General features: G+C 45.9%; 1 protein-coding gene across 8 annotated transcripts in view; it reads left to right on the top strand.

Annotated features, from left to right (window-relative positions):
• Positions 1–25,615, top strand: part of LOC139561250 (neurexin-2-like) — a 1,055,901-nt gene that overhangs the window by 927,004 nt on the left and 103,282 nt on the right. For 6 of the 8 annotated variants that reach the window (XM_071378226.1, XM_071378233.1, XM_071378228.1 and 3 more), the window contains 2 exons: positions 6,253–6,424; positions 18,516–18,605. In XM_071378226.1, coding sequence (XP_071234327.1) covers positions 6,253–6,424; positions 18,516–18,605 — 262 coding nt within the window. The remainder of the gene's footprint in view (positions 1–6,252; positions 6,425–18,515; positions 18,606–25,615) is intronic. The other 2 variants (XM_071378230.1, XM_071378231.1) reach the window with 1 other exon arrangement.

Raw genomic sequence — 25,615 nt, forward strand, 5'->3', positions numbered from 1 at the left:
ACAAAACACAACCAGCATGTCAGCCAGTCGACACATCCCACTTCTGCTGTGTGTGTTCAGGTGGAGCCAAGCCGCAGGGCAAACTCTAAATAGTCAACAAACCCTGAGCGCCATGCACACACACACACACACACACACACACACACACACACACACACACACACACACACACACACACACACACACACAATCACCCACAAGCATGTGTGCACACTCAGGCACGACAAACACACACATCGACACACCCTCTGTGTGTGTCCATCAGCCCTCTGCCCCATATCTTTATAAACACAACCACCCTCTGCCCCATGGTGGTCCTCACTGCATCAGCAACCTCCACTCAATGACGCGGGGGTGCTTTCATGTTTGTTTATTGGCTTCAGTATTTCTGTGTGTGTTCATCATATGACCTTGTGTGTGTGTGTGTGTGTGTGTGTGTGTGTGTGTGTGTGTGTGTGTGTGTGTGTGTGTGTGTGTGTGTGTGTGTGTGTGTGTGTGTGTGTGTGTGTGTGTGTGTGTGTGTGTGTGTGTGTGTGTGTGCGTGCGTGCGTGCGTGCGTGCGTGCGTGCGTGCGTGCGTGCGTGCGTGCGTGCGTGCGTGCGTGCGTGCGTGCGTGCGTGCGTGCGTGCGTGCGCGTTCACAGTATGTGTATAGTACATGCTTTCGTATTAGGTGTGTCTGAGAGGGTTCTGACCTACAGGGCCCGTGGGTCGTGAGCTGAAGGACATCATCAATCACCAGTCTCACTGGCTCAGATCACCAGTACCCAGCAGTAATGATCCAACTGTGTGTATGCACGTGTGCTCTGTGCCGGGGGTCAAGGACTGACACTGGAGGGAATGAATGGTGGAAGGCTGAGGGTCGGCAAGACTGTCGCGATTGAGTTCCTGTTTATTATGACCGTACAGAGATGCGTTTCGATTAGAGCAATTAGCATAAATGTTGTATTGGAATGATTAGCATAAATGTTGTATTGGAATGATTAGCATAAATGTTGTATTGGAATGATTAGCATAAATGTTGCTGTACCATCTCAGATCAGTGCCAGGGGAGGTATAGCACATCTGGGCATGCCTAGTGTGACTCATGGAAGTCAGGTTGTCCCACATACACACTCTCTCACTTTCTCTCTATCTTTCAACCCCCCCCCCCCCCCCCCCCACACACACACACACACACTAGTATCATTTTTCTCCCTCCCAGCCTCTCTGACAGATTGATTTGTAACGAAATGGGATCCTTTATCATAGCCTGAGTTTCATGTCGTTGTCTCACAGACCAGGGGCTGGTTAGACGCTGAAGCACTGACTGTAAGAGATATGGGGAAGGGAGAGAATGAGAGAGAGATAAAGCGCTATTAAGATGAGGAGATGGGGGCAACTTTCTCAAGGTGACTGCCACAGATTACTGCAAACACATACAAATGAGGCGGACTGTGCCAAGCAGAGAGTGTGAAGAAGAGAGAGAGGTGGGGTGGGAGGGGGGGGTAGAGAGTTGGATGGGGAGAGAGAGTTGGATGGGGAGAGAGAGTTGGATGGGGAGAGAGAGTTGGATGGGGGGGATAAGGGGGAGGTGGAGAGAGAGAGTTGGATAGAGGGGAGGGAGAGAGAGTTGGATGGGGGGAGAGGGGGGAGGGATAGGCACACTCACCCCCCTCGCTTCCCCAACCGCCCGCCCCCCCCCCACACACACACACACACACCTTATCTGGAGAACCTGTACCACACACCCTGTGGTCTACCGGGTGGAAAACATCGGAGTCAGTTCTTGATGTGTTTTAGCCGGGCTGTGACTGTAAAAAGGGTTTAGCTGCTGGTATACGGCCTCATCTTACATAACAACCTATTCCTTGTGGTTACGTAACACTGCTGTAGTTTCTGACTGAGAGAGAGACGGAGATGAACCAGGCCTATGTGTACTGTACCATCCTAAAACAGCAGCCCCTGACTAAGTCAATCCCTCATATGTTCGGATTAGCCTCATGCATTCATTATCATTATTATTCTGCCACAGTATACAATGCCATGTAAATATGGCACTGTATACTATATCAATCCAGCCCCGGGGTGAAACGATATGACGCCTATCTTATGTGAATGTAACATTTTAAGAATGGAAGGTTCTGATCAATGAAACCCCTTCATTCATATTTACATGCCAATATATCCACATACCTAATTCCAGTCTGTATCTCTTGGTTTTCCAGTGATTCTACTGAAAAACATCAATTCTGCTGAATTATTCCTTAATAATGAATAAACAAAATTATTGGCATTCTTTACCAATCCGCCATTAACCTCCCTGGCAGTTTTCTGGCAGTCGTGATTGGCTCCTTCATTCATCCTTCCACGTCTTCCACGTCTCTTCTGGCATCACACTTAGACTGGGGAGAATAAAGAGATGGAGTAGTGGAGGGGGTAGATAAAGATAGGGGGATGAGAGAGGAGACTGTTGTTCTATCCACGAGCCACTTAGAAAATAACGCAGGAAACAAATCCCTGAAACGCAGCAATCCTTTCTCTCTTTGTCAGTTTTTGCACCCCCATCTCTCCTTCTTAATTGACTTTACCGATATGTTTAGTGGGGGGAGAAAAGCCATCTTGACATCTTCAAAAGACTCTTTGATCACAGTGCACCTCAAGGCCCTTGAAGATCGTCAAGGTTCCCTTTTTCTTTTTTTATCAAGCAGTGTTGCTATTTCCCTCTCTCCGTGCTCCTCCATATCCTTCACGTCCTCTCTCTACCTTGCGCACTTTCTCTCTCTTCTTGTCTTTCTCTCACCCTTTCTTTTTAGTCTGATCGACGGTAAGCCTTCTTGGAGGCTGACTGATAACCCTAGCACGCGCTAACACACACACACACACACACACACACACACACACACACACACACACACACACACACACACACACACACACACACACACACACACACACACACACACACACACACACACACACACACACACAGGGGCCTCGGTCTGGTACTCCTCATTCACATTCCCGTCCGTATGCCCAGCTTACCTTAACCACACTCACACACTGCAAGGTCATGTCCAAATATCCCCTCTGAAATACTCTCCGTAGCCTAGGTTTTTACTTCTACTCTTCCCATTTCTGACACCAATGTACTATTGCTTGAAAAGTTTTTACTAGTCAGATGAGGCGGTCAGGAACAACACTTGGCCCTTCTTATAACGGTAACACCTTCATCTAAAACCCTACTGGACACAAAGTAAAAGCATAAAACCAAAAAGTTAGGGGTTACGCAACCACACTTGGAATAAGAGACTTGTGGATCCTCCGGAATCTGCCGGAAGCTTTTAACTCTAATTTGTAGCCCACCCCAGAGAGCTGTGTAGTAACTCCACCCTGGCTGTGTGACCACGGGGGGGGGAGGCTCCTTAGGCCTTCTCTATACCATCCCAGGGCTTTGATTGTTTAATTGAAGTCATTAGCAGGATGTGATGGTACATCCCCTCTAGGTTTAAATCAGTGGTTAATTGAAAAGCATCCATAAACCCAACAGGACTCCGGTCCCTCCAAGACCACAACGGCCCCCCTACCGATCCACATGATTGACCCTGCTAACTAACAACTGGGACTAGCACGATAAAAACCAAACAATAGTGCCCATTAAACTCCCAGTTAAAACAAATTAGGAGGCGTCTTCGCTGTCTTAACTGTTTTTTAAGCTTTTCATGTTTAAAAGACATTTGATTTGTATTGTTGGTTACTACAGTGCTGTACCTAAGCCATCCTCCTTTCCCCTCTCCCTTCATTTCACGGTTACTGTATGGGCATGACTGCTCCCAGTCATAGGGGATTATGGGCCTTTTTTTCTTCCTGAGATATTTCGCTTAAGGGAACGGCCATTAAAATGATATTACGGCAACACAGAAATCATCTTTAAAAAAACAGCGATTCCCGTCGGCTGCTTTGTGTAATGGGGTCGATACATTCCCCAGTGCAGGCAAGAGAGAGAAGAAGCCCTAATGTTGCGGAACATAAATGCTAATCTCTCTGTAAATATCTCTTTCCCCGTGCGCTTCCCCCTCCGCTAATACCCTAATACTAGGGATTCATTTCCCAAAGAAAATGATTGTCTAGTGGAAAATTTAATTAATTCTCGAGGAAAAAGGCAACGCAATTAGTGTTAGCACTTTATTGTGGGTGGGCAGTGGTGAGGCAGGAGAAGTCCTTACCTACTGTTTACTGCACTGAGTTAGCATTTGGCTAACCTCCGCAAGTTAGATTTTTTTTCCTCTGGGAGTAAAAAAGGTGGTGTGATCATTAAAGGGACGTCAAACTCCAATCTTCAATTGCCATCATTTCTGTTTGTTATTATTAATCAATAGTGGGTTTAGATACGAGAAGCCAGGCAGTCCTATACGGAGTCTCTGGTCATTCAATAACGGTCATTGATTGATAAAGTGCCAAGGAGCCGTGTGTCCCCTGAGGACTTATGCTTGACATCCCTAAGAGGCTTAGGTCATCACTCCAAAGTTCCTTTGTAATGTCAACAAACTCAATAGATATTTTAATTCCACCGTATTTAAGCCTCGGTGATCGTAGGTGCGGTAGCTAGCACCGTCAAACACAGATGCCTATTCAAAATGAACCAGCTTTATTATTCTGACAGACAGTTTGACTGATACATTTGGCTAAGCCCCCGTTGATCCTTTAAAGGTATTAATCACGCTCTGAACACATCCAGTGACACCACCATTTGAGCGCACTTAATCGTCCCTGTCACCCGAGCTCGCGCCTCGTTAAATAGCACGGCTGTTTTAACCCGGCGAGGTGCGTGTTCGATAAATGTGACCGTGATTACACCACTCATCAATTTACATCCCAACCTCTCGCTCCTATTTACTCAATTAACTTGATACTTTGGTCCCTATAACATTTTAGCAGCTTTTTTAACATATTCCTAAAACATTTAATGGAGCATGAATTATTAAAACAGTGCTGTAAGCTAAAGCCATAGCTGAACCTCACAATATTGTGGCATGCGGAGAAGGTTTTTCAACTAAATAAATGCACATAGCTAATTAGATTGGAGCAATCAATGGAGATGACGGCGGAGAGGGGGTCTAGAGCAGAGCAATAGCGGCTTGCACTGCGGTCCCCGCAGCAAACGAGCATGACCTCTCGTGTCAAACCAGGAAGTGTTGTTGGAAAAGGCACGGACAAGCGGCCAATGGGTAGGGCACCGGCTGGCATTAGATAGTCACAGCAGTGAACACGCACGACAGAAGCTACACTCTAAGAAAACAAGTGTTCCAAAGGGGTTCTTTGGCTGTCCCCATAGAATAACCCTTTTTGATTTCAGGTAGAACCCTTTTTGGTTCTTGGTAGAACCCTTTTTGGTTCCAGGTAGAAGTCTTTTGAGTTCCATGTAGAACCCATCTACATCGAACCCAAAATGGTTCTCCTTTTGGGTTCTAGATAGCAACTTTTTTGAGTGAAGAGTGGAGGAGTCTCCGTCTGTAGTGTAGTTTCTACCTTTCCCTCCCTCTCTCTCCCTCCCTCCATCCCCTCATGGCAGCCAGAGTAACTCTGTAAATGACTTTGACCTTTCCTGGGGACTGAGGACAGGAGAGGACGAGAGGCACAGGAGGAGGGTAAAAGAGGGAGCGAGAGATGGGAGGAGTGGAGAGAGAGAGGGGGGGTGGCGGTAGAATGTAATAAACTCAAAGCAGTAGGAGGCTGTCAACACTAATAGATGCGAGAGGGGAGGGGGTTAAGAGGATGATGAATGCTAAAGGTGGCGGAGTCCTCAACAAGTAGTCCATTCTTCATTCATTCTTCACGCATGACTGAACGCCGTTACGCCCCAACAGTGATCAAAACACACACTGGAACATTGGCCACTGCACTGTACTTGTCATACTGTAGAGTGTGTATGTTGAACACTGTTTTAAACTTGATGGAAATATAATGGCATATTTGAATAGCCCTTTCATTTATGTTTAGTGGACGCTGTTAGGTTACCTACACTAAAGTGATGAGTAATCCATCCTAGATCTAAAGGTGATGTGGTTGATAGCACCCAGAGCTAATGCCAACTGTAGGCTTTAGCTTAGCGGGCTAACATGGTTTAAAGTTGCATCCGATGACCTTCGACCTGGGTTCGAAGTCTGCTTGGTCCTATCCAGAACCCGGACACACCTTTCACCGATCCACACTTGAGCAGAGATGAAAGACGTTGTCTCCCGCTAAGCTCCCTTTTCTCTCTCTTCCCTTCTAGGAACGAGGAAGGATCGGCGTCATCTTCAACGTGGGAACGGACGACATCGTCATCGAGGAGAGCGCGGTGATGGTGAGCGACGGCAAATACCACGTGGTGCGCTTCACGCGCAGCGGCGGCAACGCTACCCTGCAGGTGGACAGCCAGCCCGTTATCGAACGCTTCCCCACAGGTAGGACCACCGGGATGGATGGAGGGAGGGACAGTGGAGGGATAACAGGGCTAAAGTATAAGTCGATCTAAAGGAATACAGTGGAAAGAGAGAGAAAGTGAGAGACTCAAATAATATGGTTGTTTTTATATAATGTTAATTAAGTGACATACATTCAACCCGTACGGGATTCGAACCCACAACCCAAGAGTTATTATCTGTCAAATGTAAGCCTTTTCCCGCAGAGGAAATATGCAATATCTATGTACCTCCGTGTAAACGCTTCATACATATTTAGTGTACACTTGCATACTTTCCAGGCAATTAAGGCAGAGAGAGCAGTGATTGTCCTTAGGCAAACAACCTCACGTCTACGTGGGCTGAAATCCCACCAGCAGGCCAGAATATAGCTGTCTCACTGGCTGTAGCTGGCTGTATTTGGGGGATAGTAATGTGGATATAGCCACTGGACGTGTAGGCCTGCCGGGGCAGGGTTGGATGGAAGTACAGTGAGAGCTTTAAGCCTCAATGCTAGAGCTGTGTGTAGGTGGCTGGAGGGAAACCTCTGGCTCTCGAACACACACATACAGAAAGACACAGACACACACACCTATGGCTCAGCAGATGAGTATGCCACCCAACAATCATCATGATTGTGTACAATAAAACTTTTAACAATCCCTTTAATATGCTGGTTATATTATGAGGGTATTTGTTGCCAATTCAAAAACTCTCACTTGGTGTCTCTCTCCGCTGTTTTCTACTGTATTCATGTCAACTCAACCTCCACCATGGTTATTCCAAGGAAGACATTTTCTGTTTCTGATCCCTGATCATACTGAGCTTGATCTGTTCACGCTGGTAGAACCACTACCCTGGAAGGCAAGGAATGGGTTAATTGTCTTTGTAATAATTCTTGTTTTCTTAGACACCGATGAGTGTATCACAGTGTTCCAGGGGACTCATTCTATGGCTCCAATTACTGGTATTTTGGGGGAGTTTGTCTAAGGTAAACTCTGAGAAAATAGACCCACTCCACTGTTTCAAAGCCAAAACGCTTGCCCCTGTGGAGTGATAACCAGGAGTGATGCGGCCCCTCTCTATACTCTGGCATCCCCTGTCACCGTGGGGATCGAGCCCACACACCTTGGTTCTATTGTCTCCTGCAGAGAAAAGCTAGATCCATCAGTCAGCACCGGGACAGAAGTCCATGCATCACAGCCTGGAAGAATAGAGCACCGCGTGACAGTCTCTTCTCCATGGCCATTGTGATGGAAATTGTCCTTTCTCGCCGTGGCATGTGTTCCACACGGGGTTAGCGATAAAGCTAAAGGTGGCGCACAACAGTAGCCGAGCAGCCTGTTGACAACGGTGCCCCCGGTTCGTTCTATTTTCAGCCTTCCTTGTAATTGAATTTGGAGGCCTCGTTTTAGCCTTTCATCTTTTCTTCCGTCGTTGTCGTTGTTTGTCAGTCGAGCATCGCTCTTCTCCGCTCTCCTGCTGATCGAGGTTTTCGAGTTTGTTGCGTTTTTTTTTGTTGCCGGTTCAGTCGTTGCGGTTGGCGCTAGTGTTGCGGTGTGTGTTTGGGGTGGAGGAGGAGGGGTGTGGGGAGTAGGCGCCGGTGGATTTGCTGTTACTCATTTATGCGCGTTAGCTACGTACACACGGTTTATTCCCGAGTGGCACTTCGAAGGTTCTCTGTCTGTCTCAGAGATGCATTAGGAGAGCAAAGCTCCGATAGGACAGAGGTATGGAGGGGGAGGAAGGGGGACTTCCTAATTGAGCCGAGGGGTCCGTGAAATGAAAGAAGGAAGAGGAGTTTTAAGGGAGGGGGGGCGTCGGAACGGAAGCCTGTGACCCAGATAGAAATACAAACCACTGTGATTCTCTCAAATAGCATCCCTCCCAAACATAGAACGCATTTTACTAATGAATGTATTTGAAATGACACTAATGTCGTCAAAAATTGGAACGCTAAACCTCCGTGGACATAGCTCATTCAAGGCACTCTTACCATTAAGATCAAAAGCCTTTATTAAAATGAATTATCCGTAACCAGGAACGAGCCCTATGAAACTGTCAACGCAGAGTGAATAGTCATATCCAACTATGTCCAGAAAGAGAATAAAGCTTGCAAAAATGCTGTCAAGATTCTCCTTTCATTTAGATGTGGCTCCTTTGTTTCCATCTACACTAGGAGAAGTGCCCTCTCATGGTCAACTCAGGAACCATTTTGGCCCAGTACAGGGAGTCTCTGGGCAGCCATTACAGTCTCTAACACTGTCCAGTCAGGCAGTTGGCAGGCTGGAGGAGACAAGGGAGACTCCTCCTCATCTAATATGCTGTGGTCATGTGATTTGGAGGGCAATGGGTAGTGGGGACAGACCAGGGAAAGATGAGCTCTCCTGTAGGAGGGAGGGAGGGGGAGAGAAAGGGAGAGGACAAGAGGAAGGGAGAAAGGGGAGGTGAGGTACCAGTTGTGGCAGTGTACACACAGTCTTACAAAACCAGAATCCTTGCTTTGTGTGTAAAAGATGAACAGCTGTACAACTGGGAACAGGTTGAAAATAATTTGAGAACTGCCCTCAGTTCAACTGCAGCACATTTCAACCAGATTCAAACACCTTTGCTAGAAAACTGTGTGTGTGCGCGCGTGTGGAAGTAGTCTCAGAGAAGCGTGGATGGTAGGGAAGTCCTAACACCCTTTCCTCATATACTCCCATTGATATGTCCACACCCAAGCTAACATACAATACAACGTCAAAGCAGTTGCATTTGACTCGACTGGTTATATTTCTCTCCCACTCCATCCCAGCCTTCTCCTCTCTCCTCCTCCTCATCCATCTCCCTCTCCTCGTCCTTTCTTCTTCCGTATTGGAAAGCCAGGGAAACGTCGGTCGAAGCGCAGCCGTACATTTACTACGATGACTATAATTGTTTTTTAAGTCACGACACAGAACATTGCTCTGGTGTGGTGTAAATGGCTCTATAGTTAGACAAACCGTATCCCTCTATCTACAACACCAGCCTAGGATTAGCATCAACAGTAGCACTATGCTCCTTTAACTTTCTATTTACATTGCCGTCTTACTTTCCATTCCCTGTAGCTGGGCTGCCTCCTGGTGATTAGCATTTGTGTCGCCTAGTAACTTCATCATTATGACAAGTAGAGTGTGCACACTGCGCCAACACACTTCCCTGATCCAGGGCGTTTGCAGCACACCACCAATAAAGCTGTCTTATTGCTTTGGCTCCTGGCTGTGCCTGGGAAGAAATGGCTCGAGATGGGGAGGAAGAGGGAAAGTGGGGAGAGAGTTATGTGTGGAAAGGGAGGGGGGGGAAAAATAGAATGAGAGAGAGGGGAGATAAGGAGGAGAGCGAGTGAGTGGGGGAAAAGAGAGGTGGAGTGGAAAGGGAGGGGTACATAGCGATGGTCCCCGTCCCTCAGAATGAGAAAGGGAGGATGAAGGCGAGCGAGATAGAGATAGCTGCTCGGCATGGGTTGTGTAAGACAGCTGCTCTCAGCTCTCTGATGGATAGGGTTTGCATCTACTGCACTGTATAAAAAGCAGTGCACAAATTGGACAGCACCACAGCTACCGAGGTTACACATATTGTATTGTACGTGCACACTGTCTGTAACGGGCGCACAAACACACACATTTAGTTCAAGATGGCGCACATTTACTTGCCATAATTATTGGCACCCTTGGTAAAGATGATCAAAAAATACTGTATAAAAAACATCATACAAATACTGAGCTATATTGTGTGCTTGATTTTTTTTGTTGCAATTATATTATTTTATACTAATACATTTGTTAAGGTAAAGAGATTTTGTTTAACAAGTAATATATATTTCACAGAAAGAGAGGGTTCAAAATTATTGGCACCCCTGTTTTCAATACCTTCCGATGCCTCACCTTGCAAGGATAACGGCACTGAGACGTAAAAATATATATATATATGAGATTGGAGAACACATTGGGAGGGATCTTAGACCATTCCTCCATACAGAACCTTTCCAGATCCTTGATATCCTTCATCTGCGCTTATGAACTGACCTCATCAATTCAAACCACTGGTTTTCAATGGGGTTCAAGTCCAGAGACTGAGATGGTCATTGCAAAATGTACATTTTGTGGTCAATGAACCATTTCTTTGTGGATTTTGATATGTGCTTGGGGTTATTGTCTTGCTGGAAGATCCACTTGCGGCCAAATTTCAGCTTCCTGGCAGAGGCAACAAGTTTTTCGGCTGAAATAACCTGATACTGGGCAAAGTTCATGATGCAGTTGACCTTAAAGGAAAGATTCACCCATTTTGAATGTTATCTGAGCTATTTCCGTCCAACAAGGCAGAAATTAGTCCGGTATGACGTAGCATTGCGATAAAGTCTCTCTCCCTACACTGGAAGTTAATAGGAATACAACATTTAGATGAGGAAAGCATCTATCATACATGTCAGATTTCAATACTGGCCGATGTCATAACCAGGGAGGTTGTCTTCTCTCCAATAAGCAATTGATCATATTTTTTTGCGATATTCCTAGCTTGAGAATTGTGTAATTTAACAGAGGGTCCACCACATTTCTCCTATTTGTCTCCCTCTTCAGTCCAGGGTGCATTGCACGGTGTCTTTGCGAATGTCAGACTCCACTCTGTGAGGCAATCAATCTGCATGTTGTACATGTTGAGACTGTAGACTCCTAAATTGCTAGTTCAGGTTTTTTAGGCGGTTTTACAGCAAACTAGCTACTTCACATGCTGTTATTGACTTTGGTATTATTGTGTGTAGCTACGTTTGATAGCGGGAATTGCATTGTGGGTTTTGTATTTAGACTTGAGCTGCAACAAACTGTTTTCATATGTTGCTACCAACCTTTTCATAACAACAAAATTAAAAATTTGCTTCTCAAAATATTGTTCTCACATATTAGTGTTATTTAACACGGTAAATTATAGGAATTCGGGGTTTTGAGTGGATTTTTCCTATAACAGCAGCCCCAGGACCCGTGGAAGCAAAATGGCTCCATAACATCAACATTGGGCTCCCAAGTGGCACAGTGGTCGTCACTACAGACACCCTGGTTCGATTCCAGGCTGCATCACATCCAGCCGTGATTGGGAATCCCATAGGGCGGTGCACAATTGGCCCAGCGTCGTCCGGGTTTGGCCGGGGTAGGCCGTCATTGTAAATAAGAATTAGTTCTTAACTGACTTGCCTAGTTAAATAAAGGTTAAATCTAAAATCCACCACCATCTTTTCTGCTTATAAATCCTTATTTCCACGCCAGACCCACTACTGGTGTATGAGGCCGAAGAGCACTATATTCATGTCATCAGACTGTAGCGCAGGTTCCGATCCAAGTGCCAATGCCGTTTAGCAAACCCCTGGCGTTTACATTTGTTGGATGGCATGAAAAAAAAATAGAGCTTCTTGGCCACGCACACCAGTGTTGAACAATGCATATGCAGAAAATACCTCATCCCTGCTGTAAAATATGGTGGTGGATCTTTGACGTTATGGTGTTACTATGCTTTCACTGGTCCTGTGGCCCTTGTTAAGGTCAACGGCATCATGCACTTTACCTGGTACCTTTTAAGCCAAAAGAACCAGGTTGCCTCTGCCAGGAGGCTGAATCTTGGCCCCAAGTGGATCTTCGAGGAAGACAATAACCCCAAGCACACATCAAAATCCACAAATACATGGTTAATTGACCACAACATATGGTTAATTGCATACAATTTAGCTCAGTATTTATATAATGTATATTATGGTCTTTTTTGCTCGTCTCTGTCACGGGAGCCAATAAAAGAAAGGGACTCTCGAGAAAAAGAGAGGGAATGAATGACAGAGGACAGAGGCAAACAGAGAAAGAATGAAAAGGAGAGTGAGAGAGTTCCTTCGTATTCCTTCCCTGTGCTCTTGCTGCCAGGCATTTAACAGACGTTTCTGTGAGTACTGAGTGCTGACCTATACTGAACCTGCATAGCTGGAGACAGAGAGAGAACAAGAGAGCCAGGGTGGCTGAGCAGCTGTCTCCCAGCTAGGAGTCTCTTTGTCCCAGCCACTCAGAGGTCAGCACAGGGGGAGCCTGCGAAGCAGCTCAACCCTTTTTAAAGTCTACCTGCCTTTGTCTGCCTTCTCTTACCTCTGAGCCACTGTAAACGCTAGGGGATGAGAGACAGAGGGGGCGCTAACGAGAGGAAGAGTGGGAGAGAGAGCAAGCGAACGCTAACGAGAGGAAGAGCGGGAGCGAGAGCTAACGAGAGGGAGAGCGGGAGAGAGACAGAGAGCTGCGAGGTTGTGAGTAGGCCAGGGTCTCTGAGAAGCTCAGCACTTCCCTTCCCTTCCAGCCATGCTCGTTTAAGTTCCAGGAGGCATGGACGTGGCAGGCTGGCAGGGTTTAGACAGCCTGGCTCCAGCTCAGGGAACACCAGGACAGGAGCTCACAGAGCCACAGGATTAGCCCTCCTACTTGGAGTAGAACAAGTACTTGAATCGTACAGCAGCGGTGCAATCTAACTTTCAGGAGCAGAGCTATAGGCTTGGCCCTACTTAGAGTGCAGTAGAACTTCAATACCTGAACCATCGCAGTTGAAGTCCCAATGTGACTTTGATGTTACACTGTGCTAAAGGGATAAGGATGGGGATGGTCAAATAATGCATTATGGGTATGATTTGTTAATAAATAGGGCTGTGGAGTACTTGGAGGAGGGCCATTTCCGATAGGACAGAAAGGATGTCATCATTTCAGTTGAACATGGTCCAAGGTTGTGAGGTGATTTCTGGTAGAATATAGAGTGGGTTATTTAGCACTCATAAGCACTTTTTTAGGGATAGCATTTCTTTGATGTTAGATATGAGTGACAATAAGTCTGACTTAACAGCGACACCTCCAACCTACTACGGTTCAGGCATTGAAGTTATACTACAGTCGTTGAACTGAATTCCAGTCAAATCCAATGTATGTAGGAAATAAAGATGGATGTCAGTGATGTAACACTGCAGCGCTCCTTGGTTGGTGTGGGAGCTTATAGGGACTCGTGGTCCACCGACACGGCACGCTCCGATTGGATCTTTCACAGTTAGACAGCGGTCCAATTACAGGCCTGTGTGGCTGGAGGAGGAGAGGGGAACGGGAGAGGGACGGGAGAGGGACAGGAGCCCTCATCAGGGAGACGGAGGGAAAAGATTGCTCTAGCTAATTAAAGAACTGACATCTTTTATTTCCACACGAGCCCCAGTCCCTCACTCTGACATCAACACGCAAACCCAGAGTGGCAAATAGGAGAGGAGCGATAAAACCATAACTAGAATTATATTTCAATGGATTAAACAGAACCGTTAGACTGACAGCTACTGCAGAGATCACACTGTCGTTATATGGTGAAGATGAATCCGTTCTAAATTCATATGGGGAGAGATGTGTGAGGATGTTAGGAGAAAAGGGATTGACATGGAATATATGTATTCCAACGGGAGGGATGCTTCAGCTTGGGTATACAGTGTACTCAGAGAGGAATAACACATTTGAATGCAGTGTGGAGAGAAAAGGTCAGATACACACAGACAGTGACATAGAGCGAGAGAGGGTGGAAGAGAGGGGGAGAGAACGAGAAAGAGAGAGAGAATGGAGAGGGAGAGAAGAGAGCGATAAGAGGGGGAGAAAGGGAGAGAGAGAGCGAGAAAGAAGAGAGAGAGCGAGAGAAAGAGAAAAGAAGCAGAGAGAGAAAAAAGTGAAAAAGATGGACAAAACATCCAGACAGCTCCATTCTACTCTGCTGGATAGATTTCAAATGTGTGTCCTGTACAAGGGCGTCTGGCTGCAGAGCGAGAGATGATATACAGTTGACTTCCCCTGATAGATATCCCTCCACACACACTAACACACACACACACCAACTTGCATCTCTCTCTCGCTCTCTCACACACACACACTGACTCACGACATGAATCTCACACACACAATCAAACTAAAGCGACAGAGTCAGTGAGAGGAGAAGTGGTTCTGAGTCATAGACCGGAGAGACTGGCCTTCACAGCGATGCCGGTCACAGCCCAGGACACATACACCTATCCCTGGCATGCCAGCTTCTGTCTGTCCTCCGCCTCGCCCATTTTCTCCCACGATGCCAGTCAATCACACTGTCCTTGTCCTGCCCCTGGCATCACAGCTGTGAAGTTCAGGCTTCCCCGGGTGCCGGGCGCTGCCCAGCTCTGCCATGAATCTAACCCAGGCTCCAGGCACCCACTCTGGGCTACGGGAGAGGGCGAGCTGGCTTGCGGATTTCCAGGCATGGTGGTCCTCTGTCTTCTATTTCAAAGTCCTGGGTGCATGGTGTTCAGTCCCTGCTACAGAGTGGAGAGTAGGTATGCTATAGACTGTGGAGACAAATACCAATGTGTTTAGCGGACACATTCTCTTTTACCGCGTCTGTCTCATCCGTCTTCAGCTGTTCCACATTGGCATTTCCAAATCCCCCCTAGAAAGCACGGGCTTGAGGCCTCCGCTTGTCCCGCCTGCACTTCTTTTTTTCGCTTGTTGCTGGTGGCAAGGCTGCCTGACGCCAAGGGGCTGTTGGCGCTATAGTGTTTGTCAGCGAGGCGCAAACACGCGCACTTAGTCACACGCATACACTGAATAGTACACACACACCTCCACACACACAGATACACACAGGCACACACACACACCACTGTCTTCCCCGTTTCTGATTACTCAAACACCTGGGGGCTTCCTGGGGAGGTGGTAGAAGGGGAGAAGAAGGGAGGAAATTCTTAAACCTTAAATCCCCCCCTCTATCCTCCCTTAGGAGCTATGGAGGGAGGGGTGACAGGAATAATTAAGAAATAGACGTTCTATTGAATGGCATCGTCAGATTCACACAGGATGGCTTTTGAATCTCCTAATTGTAATTTAATTAACGGCCAGAGTGGAGCCACGGATCTAACCTGATAAGTTTCCCCTACATAGATCAAGATCAAAGATTATTTCAAGGCAGGAAGAAAGGACGGATGCCTTTTTAGAAATAGATCATTTTGATCAGAGCCTTGGAGTTTTAGTAAAATGGCTGCACTGGTCAGATACTACCACTAGAGGGAGGGCTTAATATCTGAGATACATTTTCTTTCTGAAGTAGGCTGTTCAGTGTTCAGTAGCAGGGGTGGGTTTAGTTGTCAGACTGCCTAAGGGATGCCTGTTTAAGCTCTGTGCCTATGCTCTGGTAATAGCAGGGAGGGAGAGAGGGACTAGTCGAGGGATATGTCTAGGGAGGTACTGATTTATCTCACTAAGGACCACTGCCTCCCACAGTATGTTTCCTTCTCCTTCCTTCTTTTCTCTGCTCACTCTTTCCATCCTCACCGACTCTCTCTCTCTCTCTCTCCATCCTCACCGACTCTCTCTCTCTCTCCATCCTCACCGTCTCTCTCTCTCTCTCTCCATCCTCATCGTCTCTCTCTCTCTCTCTCCATCCTCACCGTCTCTCTCTCTCTCTCTCTCTCTCCATCCTCACCGTCTCTCTCTCTCTCTCTCTCCATCCTCACCGTCTCTCTCTCTCTCTATCCATCCTCACCGTCTCTCTCTCTCTCTATCCATCCTCACCGTCTCTCTCCATCCTCACCGTCTCTCTCTCTCTCTCTCCATCCTCACCCTCTCTCTCCATCCTCACCCTCTCTCTCCATCCTCACCCTCTCTCTCCATCCTCACCCTCTCTCTCCATCCTCACCCTCTCTCGCTCTCGCTCTCGCTCTCGCTCTCTCTCTCTCTCTCTCTCTCTCTCTCTCTCTCTCTCTCTCTCTCTCTCTCTCTCTCTCTCTCTCTCTCTCTCTCTCTCTCTCTCTCTCTCTCTCTCTCTCTCGCTCTCTCTCTCTCGCTCTCTCTCTCGCTCTCGCTCTCGCGCTCGCGCTCTCTCTCTCTCTCTCTCTCTCTCTCTCTCGCTCTCTCTCTCTCTCTCTCTCTCTCCTTACCTGGAGACCAAAATGACACAAACGTACACATAACACTATTGCTGAGCGATTAACCAACATTTTTGTTATTTTTTGTTTTTTAAACAACTAATTTCCTGGGGTCGGTTCAATTATTCAAATTCCATTTAATTTGTTTATTTTTCTTTCTGTGAGCTCAATGCAGAGTTCCTCTAGAGATCAATCAGATCTGTGCGATGTAAGTAGTGAGTTGTAGTTTAAAACGGGGTAATGAACTACAGCGACCATAATCCATTGCACATCTACTTGTCCGGTGTGTGTTTCTTTTACGCCTGCTCCTGGAGAGAGGAGAATGTGTGATCATGAGGTGAAATAGTGAGCAGCTGTTGCTTCGCGAGGTATCGCTACCTGAAAATACATGATCTACTGGAATATTGTATTAAAGTAAAGTAATTTGAATAAAGTATGGTTAATAAGTGATAAGCACTGCCATCATGGGACTTTCACTAATTGCTGTATTCTGTGTTACAGCCTTCAACCCACATAATGCACAGTGCATTTCATGTAAAAAACAAAAAACGAAACCGTAATCGAAAACCGTGATAACGTTTTAATCAAACCGAACCCAAACCGACCTCAAAAAGCACTAATCGCTCAGCAGAAATACACACACACACACACACACACACACACACACACACACACACACACACACACACACACACACACACACACACACACACACACACACACACACACACACACACACACACACACACACACACACACGCACCTCACCTCACTCGAGTTTTTCCCCAGAAACAAACACTCCTACCTCCCATCCTCCTTTCCACTTTTCTCCTCCCTCACTATCTCCATCGAGGCTCTTCATCCAGCCCCCCCTCAGACATGTTGTACTACACACACAGGCACGTGTATAGACCCCCTGGAGAGTGGGCCTGGGTACTGCAGAACAGAGTGTATATATATATATAGCACTGCGGTGAATAGAGGGAGAGAGGACAGCAGCTTTGTACACAAGAATTATAGGCACATGATCACTCTACCCACGCCTTACACCCCTACCACTACACCTACACCCTTACATTACGCTCTACCTTTTACCTGCTTATTGCAGCTCGAACACCATCCATTTTGTAGCACATTATTACAGCACAGACTGTTAATATGCCGTTTTTCAGGCGTTTTTTGGTACTTATTTGTATGATTTCCTCACCCCAGGCATCGCTTTATTGCTAGCGCTGAAGAGCCCGGCCCTAAACAGTACAATCCAGCGGTTAATTCTGATTGAAATTATGAGGGAGATAATCATTTTAGCTCTGGTTAAATGATGTCATGCGGTTTAATGGAAAGGCAATGAAGAGCTTTTGACGCACTGACGAGACGGTGGAAATGATGAAGTGCCGTTGATGATTATTAAACTGAAAAAAAGCCTTGATGGGTTATGTACAGTATGTATGAAACAGCAGAGCTCAAATCCACAGAGTTCTTTATATTTACCCAAAAGTGCACAAGTTGGGATTAATGTTGCATTATGGGATTTGGAGTTTCTTAATGTACTATGATAGACTTGAGCACTGAGACTTGCCTCTAAGGATGGTTGCGTGGGATCTCAAGCAGAAAATGTCTTCCTGGTATTAACCATGTAATGTGTTTAAGTAATATGTGCTTAAGGGTCTCTGAACAGGAAATGACAATGGTTTGATGATGAATACATGAAAATGTTTGAATAATGTAATGATGATGTTAATGCATATGACATTGCTGTAACTGAATGCTTTTCATGTTGGTTTTAACAAATGTTATAGATTGCTACTATTGATTTCATTGATGCTATTGATTTTCACTGTCCACTGAGCTATTGGCTGTATGAGCTATCCATTATACAAATATACTATTTCTAAATTATTCATAAATATGTTTAACTTATCGGACCCATAACCAAAACAACCATTTAAACCTGAGGTAACTAGAATGCTGTCTAACCAATCCAAACCAGTCCGCAAAAAGCTACTACTTCCTGAAACTACCTAAAGCTGATTTTAACGTACATAACCTTGCTAAACGTTTTGCCATGTTGCCCTTTCTCTAACCTTTAACCTTTGAACCTTTGACCTTCCAGATATTAACCTGCACTCTTTTCCAAATTCTCTAAAGGGAACTTTGATAATGAACGCCTGGCTATTGCTAGACAAAGAATCCCATACCGACTTGGTCGGGTAGTTGACGAGTGGCTACTCGACAAAGGTAACTAAAAACCCCTTAACTCTCCACTAATGACCTAACCACTTAATCACCGTTAACCACCGCTCTGGAGGAGGTGCAGTGCCACGCAACAAAGGTGGATGTTATTGGCTCTTTACAGTTCCCCTGATTCACATATGTCCAATGTCCAAGGCTTATGACCTTACCCAATCAGTCTCAATGTGATTGGCTTAAACTTTACCATTCAATTATGTCACTGAGTAGTAATATACATTAGTAACACATTCAAACAGGTAACTATGCATCACGCTCTACAGTTTTATTGTATACTGTATCAATTTGCTGTTCTAGCCCCCTGAAAGTAATTATACAGGTCATTCTATCTTGTAATTGGCAATTATGAAAGTAGGCAAATTGATACTAAATCCACCTCCCTTATCAGCTAGCTGGTTAACTAATATTACAATGTTGGTAATGACCTTACACATTCTTCATAGCATTTCAATGAAGGTACTGAACGAATGAGCCAGTTGTAGGTTACACTGCACAGGGGAACCATGTCCAAAGCACCTTGACATGGGGCTGCATCTCTTCAGAGTCATAACTTCCCAATAACCCCAACATAACCCCCCAGTAACCAACCTGACAAAAAGACAGATCCTATTGGTTCCCTTCTGCTTCTCTTCCTGTGTTTCTGTTGTTTGGTCTTGTGAAGTTTTATTAATTATGGTGATTATTATTCACATTCTTATTCACAAAAGTGACAATTAGAGGAAGAAACATCAACCACTTAATAATTTTTGGAACACTCCAGAGAAAAGTAGCCACCTGAAAGTCATTAAAAGTTAAAGGGACTGTTTAATGTGTCTGTTGGACTTTGTTAATAAGCCTACAATTCGCTGTGTCAGCCTTATTCTGCCCGACAACAACGAGCACGATCGATCTGCAATTTGGATCTGACCAATAGTGACGATTCTTTAACCCTTTGAGTGCCAAACGTCCCCCGACCTCTGTGTCTTTGTCCTGTGTTGTATGTTTGTGCTGCTGAAAGGTGGTTGATTCTATAAAAAGAAACTCCCCAAATGGAGGTGTGGCCTTTGTTGCTCCTCCTCCTTCTCCCCTCCCCTTTTCATTCCATCCCTCTGGCCACAGTTACCTCAGTCACACCATAATGTTGGCCATTTTCAACTAGCGCTAGCTAACTAGCTAGCTCAGCTTTCACAGCACGATAATGGGCCGTCCACATCTAGCACGATTACAAACGATAACTATAAGGTGTAGATGTGCCTTATTACACATACAATAATTATTTAGAAGAACTGAGAGTTCGCCTCTGGGCAAAGTTTTAATGTTACTTATTCCATGACTGCTAGTCAAAGTGACTATGATTTTAAATGAGTTGATGTTAGCCGTCACAACACAGTAAAATACGACTTGCTAAGGGAATTTGAGGGTAGATTAGTCTAAGTCATGCATCTCTAAGGCTCTAAAGGCTTTACCCAAGTCTGTATTCTGTTTGTATGACTAATAATAGATGCAGTGTCATGAACACATCACATTTTACATCTTCTAATTTGCTGCGGCCAGCTGTTCTTTGAAACGGTATTATAAGTGATCACACATGCGGGGAAAGATTCCAAATAAATGAATTTGTATTTGTGTGCGAGTCAAACAAGATAAATTCAGAGTTCCCGTGTTTATTTGATAAAAACAGAATCCGTAAACTGCTCACTGTATCTCATTTGGATTAATAGGTCATTTAGCATGGATTGGATAGAATCAGTATATCAGATAGAACGAGAATCAACTGAAGGGTTTTGTACACATTTTTTCATACATTAATAAGGTTGACTTGATATGAATTGCCAACCAGATTTAGGATAATGATGACAAGACACAATAAGAACCACAGAATCAACAATGCGAGAGGAAGCTGGGGAGGTTAGTATAGAGGCACTCTTGCCATGAACAAAGATTGGAGGGAAGGGAACGGAAAGAGGGAGGCAGAGGACATTTCTCAACTCAAAGGGTTAAAGTTCAAAGTTACTTTGCTATGGAAACAGACAGAGATTAATCCTAAAACCTGAACTAAGCAGAATCTAACCACCTAACAGCAAACCAAACTCAACCCATGCTAACGACTGAGGGCTGACTCTCCCCACACCACCCCTCACCCAAACTATGAACAGAAGGCCAGTATGTTATTTACAGTCACACCAAAATGATTCCTATAGTCTTACCTTCTGGACAGTAGCTAGGACACAACCAAGAAGCCCTCAGTTATAATCCTGTTATAAACATCTCTAATGAGCTCAATTGGAACTTTTGAAATTCCTCCCAAATCTAGAACTTAGACAGGATAACAACTAAACAGCTAACTAAGTGCTGGACCCCTTTAAGCCATGATGAAGTGGTGCCAGAATACCCCCCCCCCCCCCCCCCCCTCCCCCCCCCTCCCCTCCTCACCCCCGAAACGTAAAACTCAGAGGGTTAAAAATGAACCAGGTAACTTGAACACCAAAATTCTAAACATGGTATCTAATTATTTTTGCAGTTTTGTGATGAAACCTGCAATTATTCAAATGCTTCTTTGAGTATAAAGTTACAAGAGATTATAAGGTCCCTTTAACGTTTACTGTTCCACTATGTTAGCACATAAAAAATATGCTGTTTGTGTAATAACTGTATGAACCAAAATGGGTTAAATAATATGTCATTTGCTATGTTGAATGAAAGATAATGTCTGTTCAAGGTGGTGGATATATGCATGTATGGATGGATGTATGAATGAAAGCGAGTGGGGGTTTATCCTATGGATATTGCAGCCTGGTCTGTAATGGTCCAGACTTCATATCTCTTACAGACCACACCCCTCTGACCACAAACCTGAATCTGTGGTTTTCATTGCTTCAGATGTCTTGACCGGAGCGAAAACAAACGTCAGCCCAGTGTGTCTCCTGAACTCATGGTCAGTCTGGGTTCAGTGAGGTCAGGTCTGTGGAACCGTATAACCACAAAGAATGGACATTTGCTCTCATTGATATAAAAAAAAACAGCTGGGGTAACTAGAGCAGTCCACGCACTTTTGAAAATCTTAGAAGTGGTTTATTTGGTAACTTAACGATTCCATGAGGTTGCATGCTACCTTAGAGCAATAGACTTCCAATGAAGTCAAGTACGGAGTGGAATCAAGCAGTGGAAAAGGTAGGTAACACTCACACACACACACACACGCTTATCAATGCTCCCAACCAACTTTATAGGCTGAAGTAGAGAGGGCTTAGTAGGTATTACAATATCTCCCCTAGCCCAGAGCTGGCTGTTGGATCACACATCTCAATGTGCAGCTCTCATTCTCTGTTCTCCTCCAGACTTTGAGGCAGATCAGAGAGAACATCTCTGGCCCTCCCAGTGCCTGCCAAATAAATCCAAAATGGCACCACTTATACAGACTCAATGGAGGGGAAAAATAAGAGACCCAAAAGTTTTTAACAGCTCAATCCAACCAAACTCACTCGGATCTGCCCTCCTTTTCCCTCGTTCCTCTCCCTCTCTCTCTCTCTCTCTCTCTCTCTCTCTCTCTCTCTCTCTCTCACCTCATATCCGTCACACCAAATCCTCTTCTGTTTTCCACCCCTCCCACCCTCTTTTCTTTCCCTCTGTTTCTCTCTCTCTATCGCTCTCCTTCCACATCCTCTGCAGTTTTCTTGGCGCCGCTAACTTGCGACGACACCGCGGCCTCTTTTCTTTTGGAACAGCCAGAATGAGATACGGTTTCCTAATCTTTCTGGGGAGAGAGAGGAGAGGGAGGACAAAATTGAGATTACAAATAACCAGGGACAATCGATTTTCCCTTGTTCTCCTTCTCAAACCGGTAAAACGTTCCACTTTTAGCCAATGAGGTATATTTACTTCCTGGCTTTACCCCAATATACTCCAGTCACAGAGAAGAGAAGAATAACCGGAGCTACAGTTTAAAATGGGAGCAGTGTGGCGTACATTTAGGGAGAACACCAAACTCTCTGGTGCCATTAAGAACCCAAAGAGAACATCCAGAGACTTGTTTAGGTGGTCGAAACTGAGATGGAAGGAGGAGGAAGGAAGGAACACAACACAGGCCTTTGCGTCAACAGTGGTGCCTGGACAGCTTCCAGCGAGCTACCCATTGAGCTGGGTTTAATGTTCAGTGTTTAATGGTCTGGTTCAAGCGCCCCCTTTTTCCCTAACCGAAAGCAATCGAGTCCTCCTAGTCGATATGATGCCTGGGCCCAAATCGACCTTCTCCTGGCTGGTGCGCCCATCCAGACAGGCCATGCGTGAGCCTGGCTTTATTGAGCCTGGCCCCTCACCAGTGGGGACGGTTCTGTGGCCCCTGCACCTCCCTCCAGACCGTCCATGGTGAGTTTATTTGGCTCACACGCTCCTTTCTCCTCTTTTGCTTCTTTTCATTAGCTCTTTCTCTTTTATTACAGCTGTGTTGGAAAAACAGGAAGACACTGTGTATTTGTAACTCGTAGAGGGAAAAGTGGTCGTGAGACTCCGGTTCCTACTGGCTTAAATAATGGGGCACTTTGGCTGTGTTATTTCGCCGTTCCCTACCATGAAATGATCTATACCAGGGGTATTCAACTCTTACCCTACGAGGTCCGGAGCCTTCTGGTTTTCTGTTCTACCTGACAATGAATTGCACCCACCTGGTGTCCCAGGTCTAAATCAGTCCCTGATTAGGGGAACAATGAAAAAACGCAGCGGAACTGGCTTCCAGAGTTGAGTTTGAGGGCCCTATAGCAACTGGAGTGACTGAAGAAAAAGGATCTGTCGTGAGCTCACCAACTTCCTCGATCTCTCCAGATATGTCATGATGCAGAGAAAGCCACTACATCCTGTCATGCTTTATCTAGTGTACTGTACCCTGCCTGAAGTCCTCCTGTACCTCCCCACCACAGTATGTCTCTATCTACCGTCCCCTGGCCCCTGAGGGCCTCACTACTCCCTCACGCAGCGCTTTCTCTACTAAAGTCACGGTGCATTCCGCCCCTCGCCTTCCTTTGTCAAACACAATTAATTCAGAGTGTTACCAAATCGCCTACTTAAAAAAAAAAGCAAAAGACTTAATTAGCAAAGAGCGCCTTGCGCTAAGGAGATAACTACTACCCACTTCATAATCAACTCTGTCAGCAGTGCACCTCATTCTGTCTTGGCTCGGAGGTGGGAAAAGAGGAGGGTTAAAGGGAGAAAAGCCTGTGTTTTTCTTGAGATTCCCTGTTGAATCCCGGAATTGAGGGAATGATTTGCCAACGGCCAAGCGATACTAAAGGTTCTCGGTGTAAACATTCCAAGCTTCTGTCAATCAAAAACCCCTCAAGCGGTGCCTTCGCAGTGGAGGAGCCTGGGTAATCCATCCATCTGGCCCACTAGCCGAGTCGCCACTGCAAAACATTTAAGATGGTAGCGTCTACTTCTGTGTGTCACACCCTCTCTCCTAGATAAAACAGGCTAAGGAAGAAAGGGAGCATAATGATGTTGGAGGCCTCTCCAGTCTCCACTTCCAATCCCTCCCTCTGATCCCTTCCACTGGAATGCCATTAGATCCAGAACATCCATCCAGAACATCCAGCCCCACTTCCTCCTGCCACCTCTCCCCCACCTTAGCCACTTGGAAGGGGCTGAACTGTGTTCGAGCTTCCCCCTCCCCTCCACATCCAGTGGAGGTTGCAGGCTTGCTCTCATTACCAAAGCCTTCAGACAGGCAATCTGGGCATTAGGCAGCCGAGCGTGGACGGACTCTGCCCACTCCTCCACGCCTCCGTCAGCTCAGCCGGTAATTACCGTCCCCGGCTCATCTTTTCCCTCGTTGAGAAGAAAACATGGAAATGGATACACGGATGTAGATGCCTTATGCCCCACTGATTCTCTTCTGGTCAGTGGAGAGGGAAACAGTGATACAGTTGATGTGAACAGGTTTCCCATGGAACTAGTAGCTGAGCCCCGTGGTTTTTCTCTGCCGAGCCCCAGCGATTGCTGCTAGGTTAGCCGTATGATTAGCTCGAAACCAGAAAGGGAAGTGGGGAAGCTTGCGTTGTATGATCCACTGAAGTTGTATTACTCAGACATGGGTTTAGTTAGCATGTCAATGCACATACCCTCTATCTCTCCCTCCCTTTCTCATCCCTGGTTTCGCTCTCCTTCCCTCTCCCTCCACCTTTTCTTCTCTCCGTCACTGGTTGACACTCTCTCTCCATTTTTCACTAACTCCCTCCTCCTTTCTCTCCCCTGGTTTCACTCTCCTTCCCTCTCCCTCCACCTTTTCTTCTCTCCATCACTGGTTGACACTCTCTCCATTTGTTTCACTAACTCCCTCCTCCTTTCTCTCCCCTGGTTTCACTCTCCTTCCCTCTCCCTCCACCTTTTCTTCTCTCCATCACTGGTTGACACTCTCTCTCCATTTTTTCACCTACTCCCTCCTCCTTTCTCTCCCCTGATGTATTTCTCGTCATCTCTCTCTCCCTCTCACTCTCTCCTTCGACCTTTACTTCTCTCCATCATCCCTGGTTAACACTCTTTTCTTGTCCTTAGTCGCTCCTCTCCTTTACCGGGCCTGTGATCTTCCTTAAGCCCAGCACTCGTTTGTCTTCCTCCCTCTCTCCTGTCATTTCACACATCTCCAATTCTCCCTGAAGTCTCTTCTTCTTTCTCCTCTCCCCTCCTCATATCGTTTCACTCGGCTAGGCTAAAGTCTCTATGAGTGTCTTATGGCCCTGTCTGTCTCCATTCATTTCAGCGAGAAATGAAAAAGAGAAGTCACTAGAAAAGCCGGGCCTCAGGGGACGCCACTTTGAGCCAATGAGCAGTTATTTTGACGGTCTAATATATACATTTCATATATGCTATCGGGGGAAATGTTTCCTTTGGTTGTGTTTACGAAGGTCTTGGGTAACATTATAATGCAAAAAAAGATATATGTTTCAAAGAACACAATAGCAGTTTCATTAGTTTACTGTAGGCTCTCTGCTGCCGCATGCTCATCTGTGGAGCACATGGAACAGCGGTTA

The sequence above is a fragment of the Salvelinus alpinus genome, chromosome 31 (assembly GCF_045679555.1).
Source record: "Salvelinus alpinus chromosome 31, SLU_Salpinus.1, whole genome shotgun sequence".
Classification (NCBI taxonomy): Eukaryota; Metazoa; Chordata; class Actinopteri; order Salmoniformes; family Salmonidae; genus Salvelinus; species Salvelinus alpinus.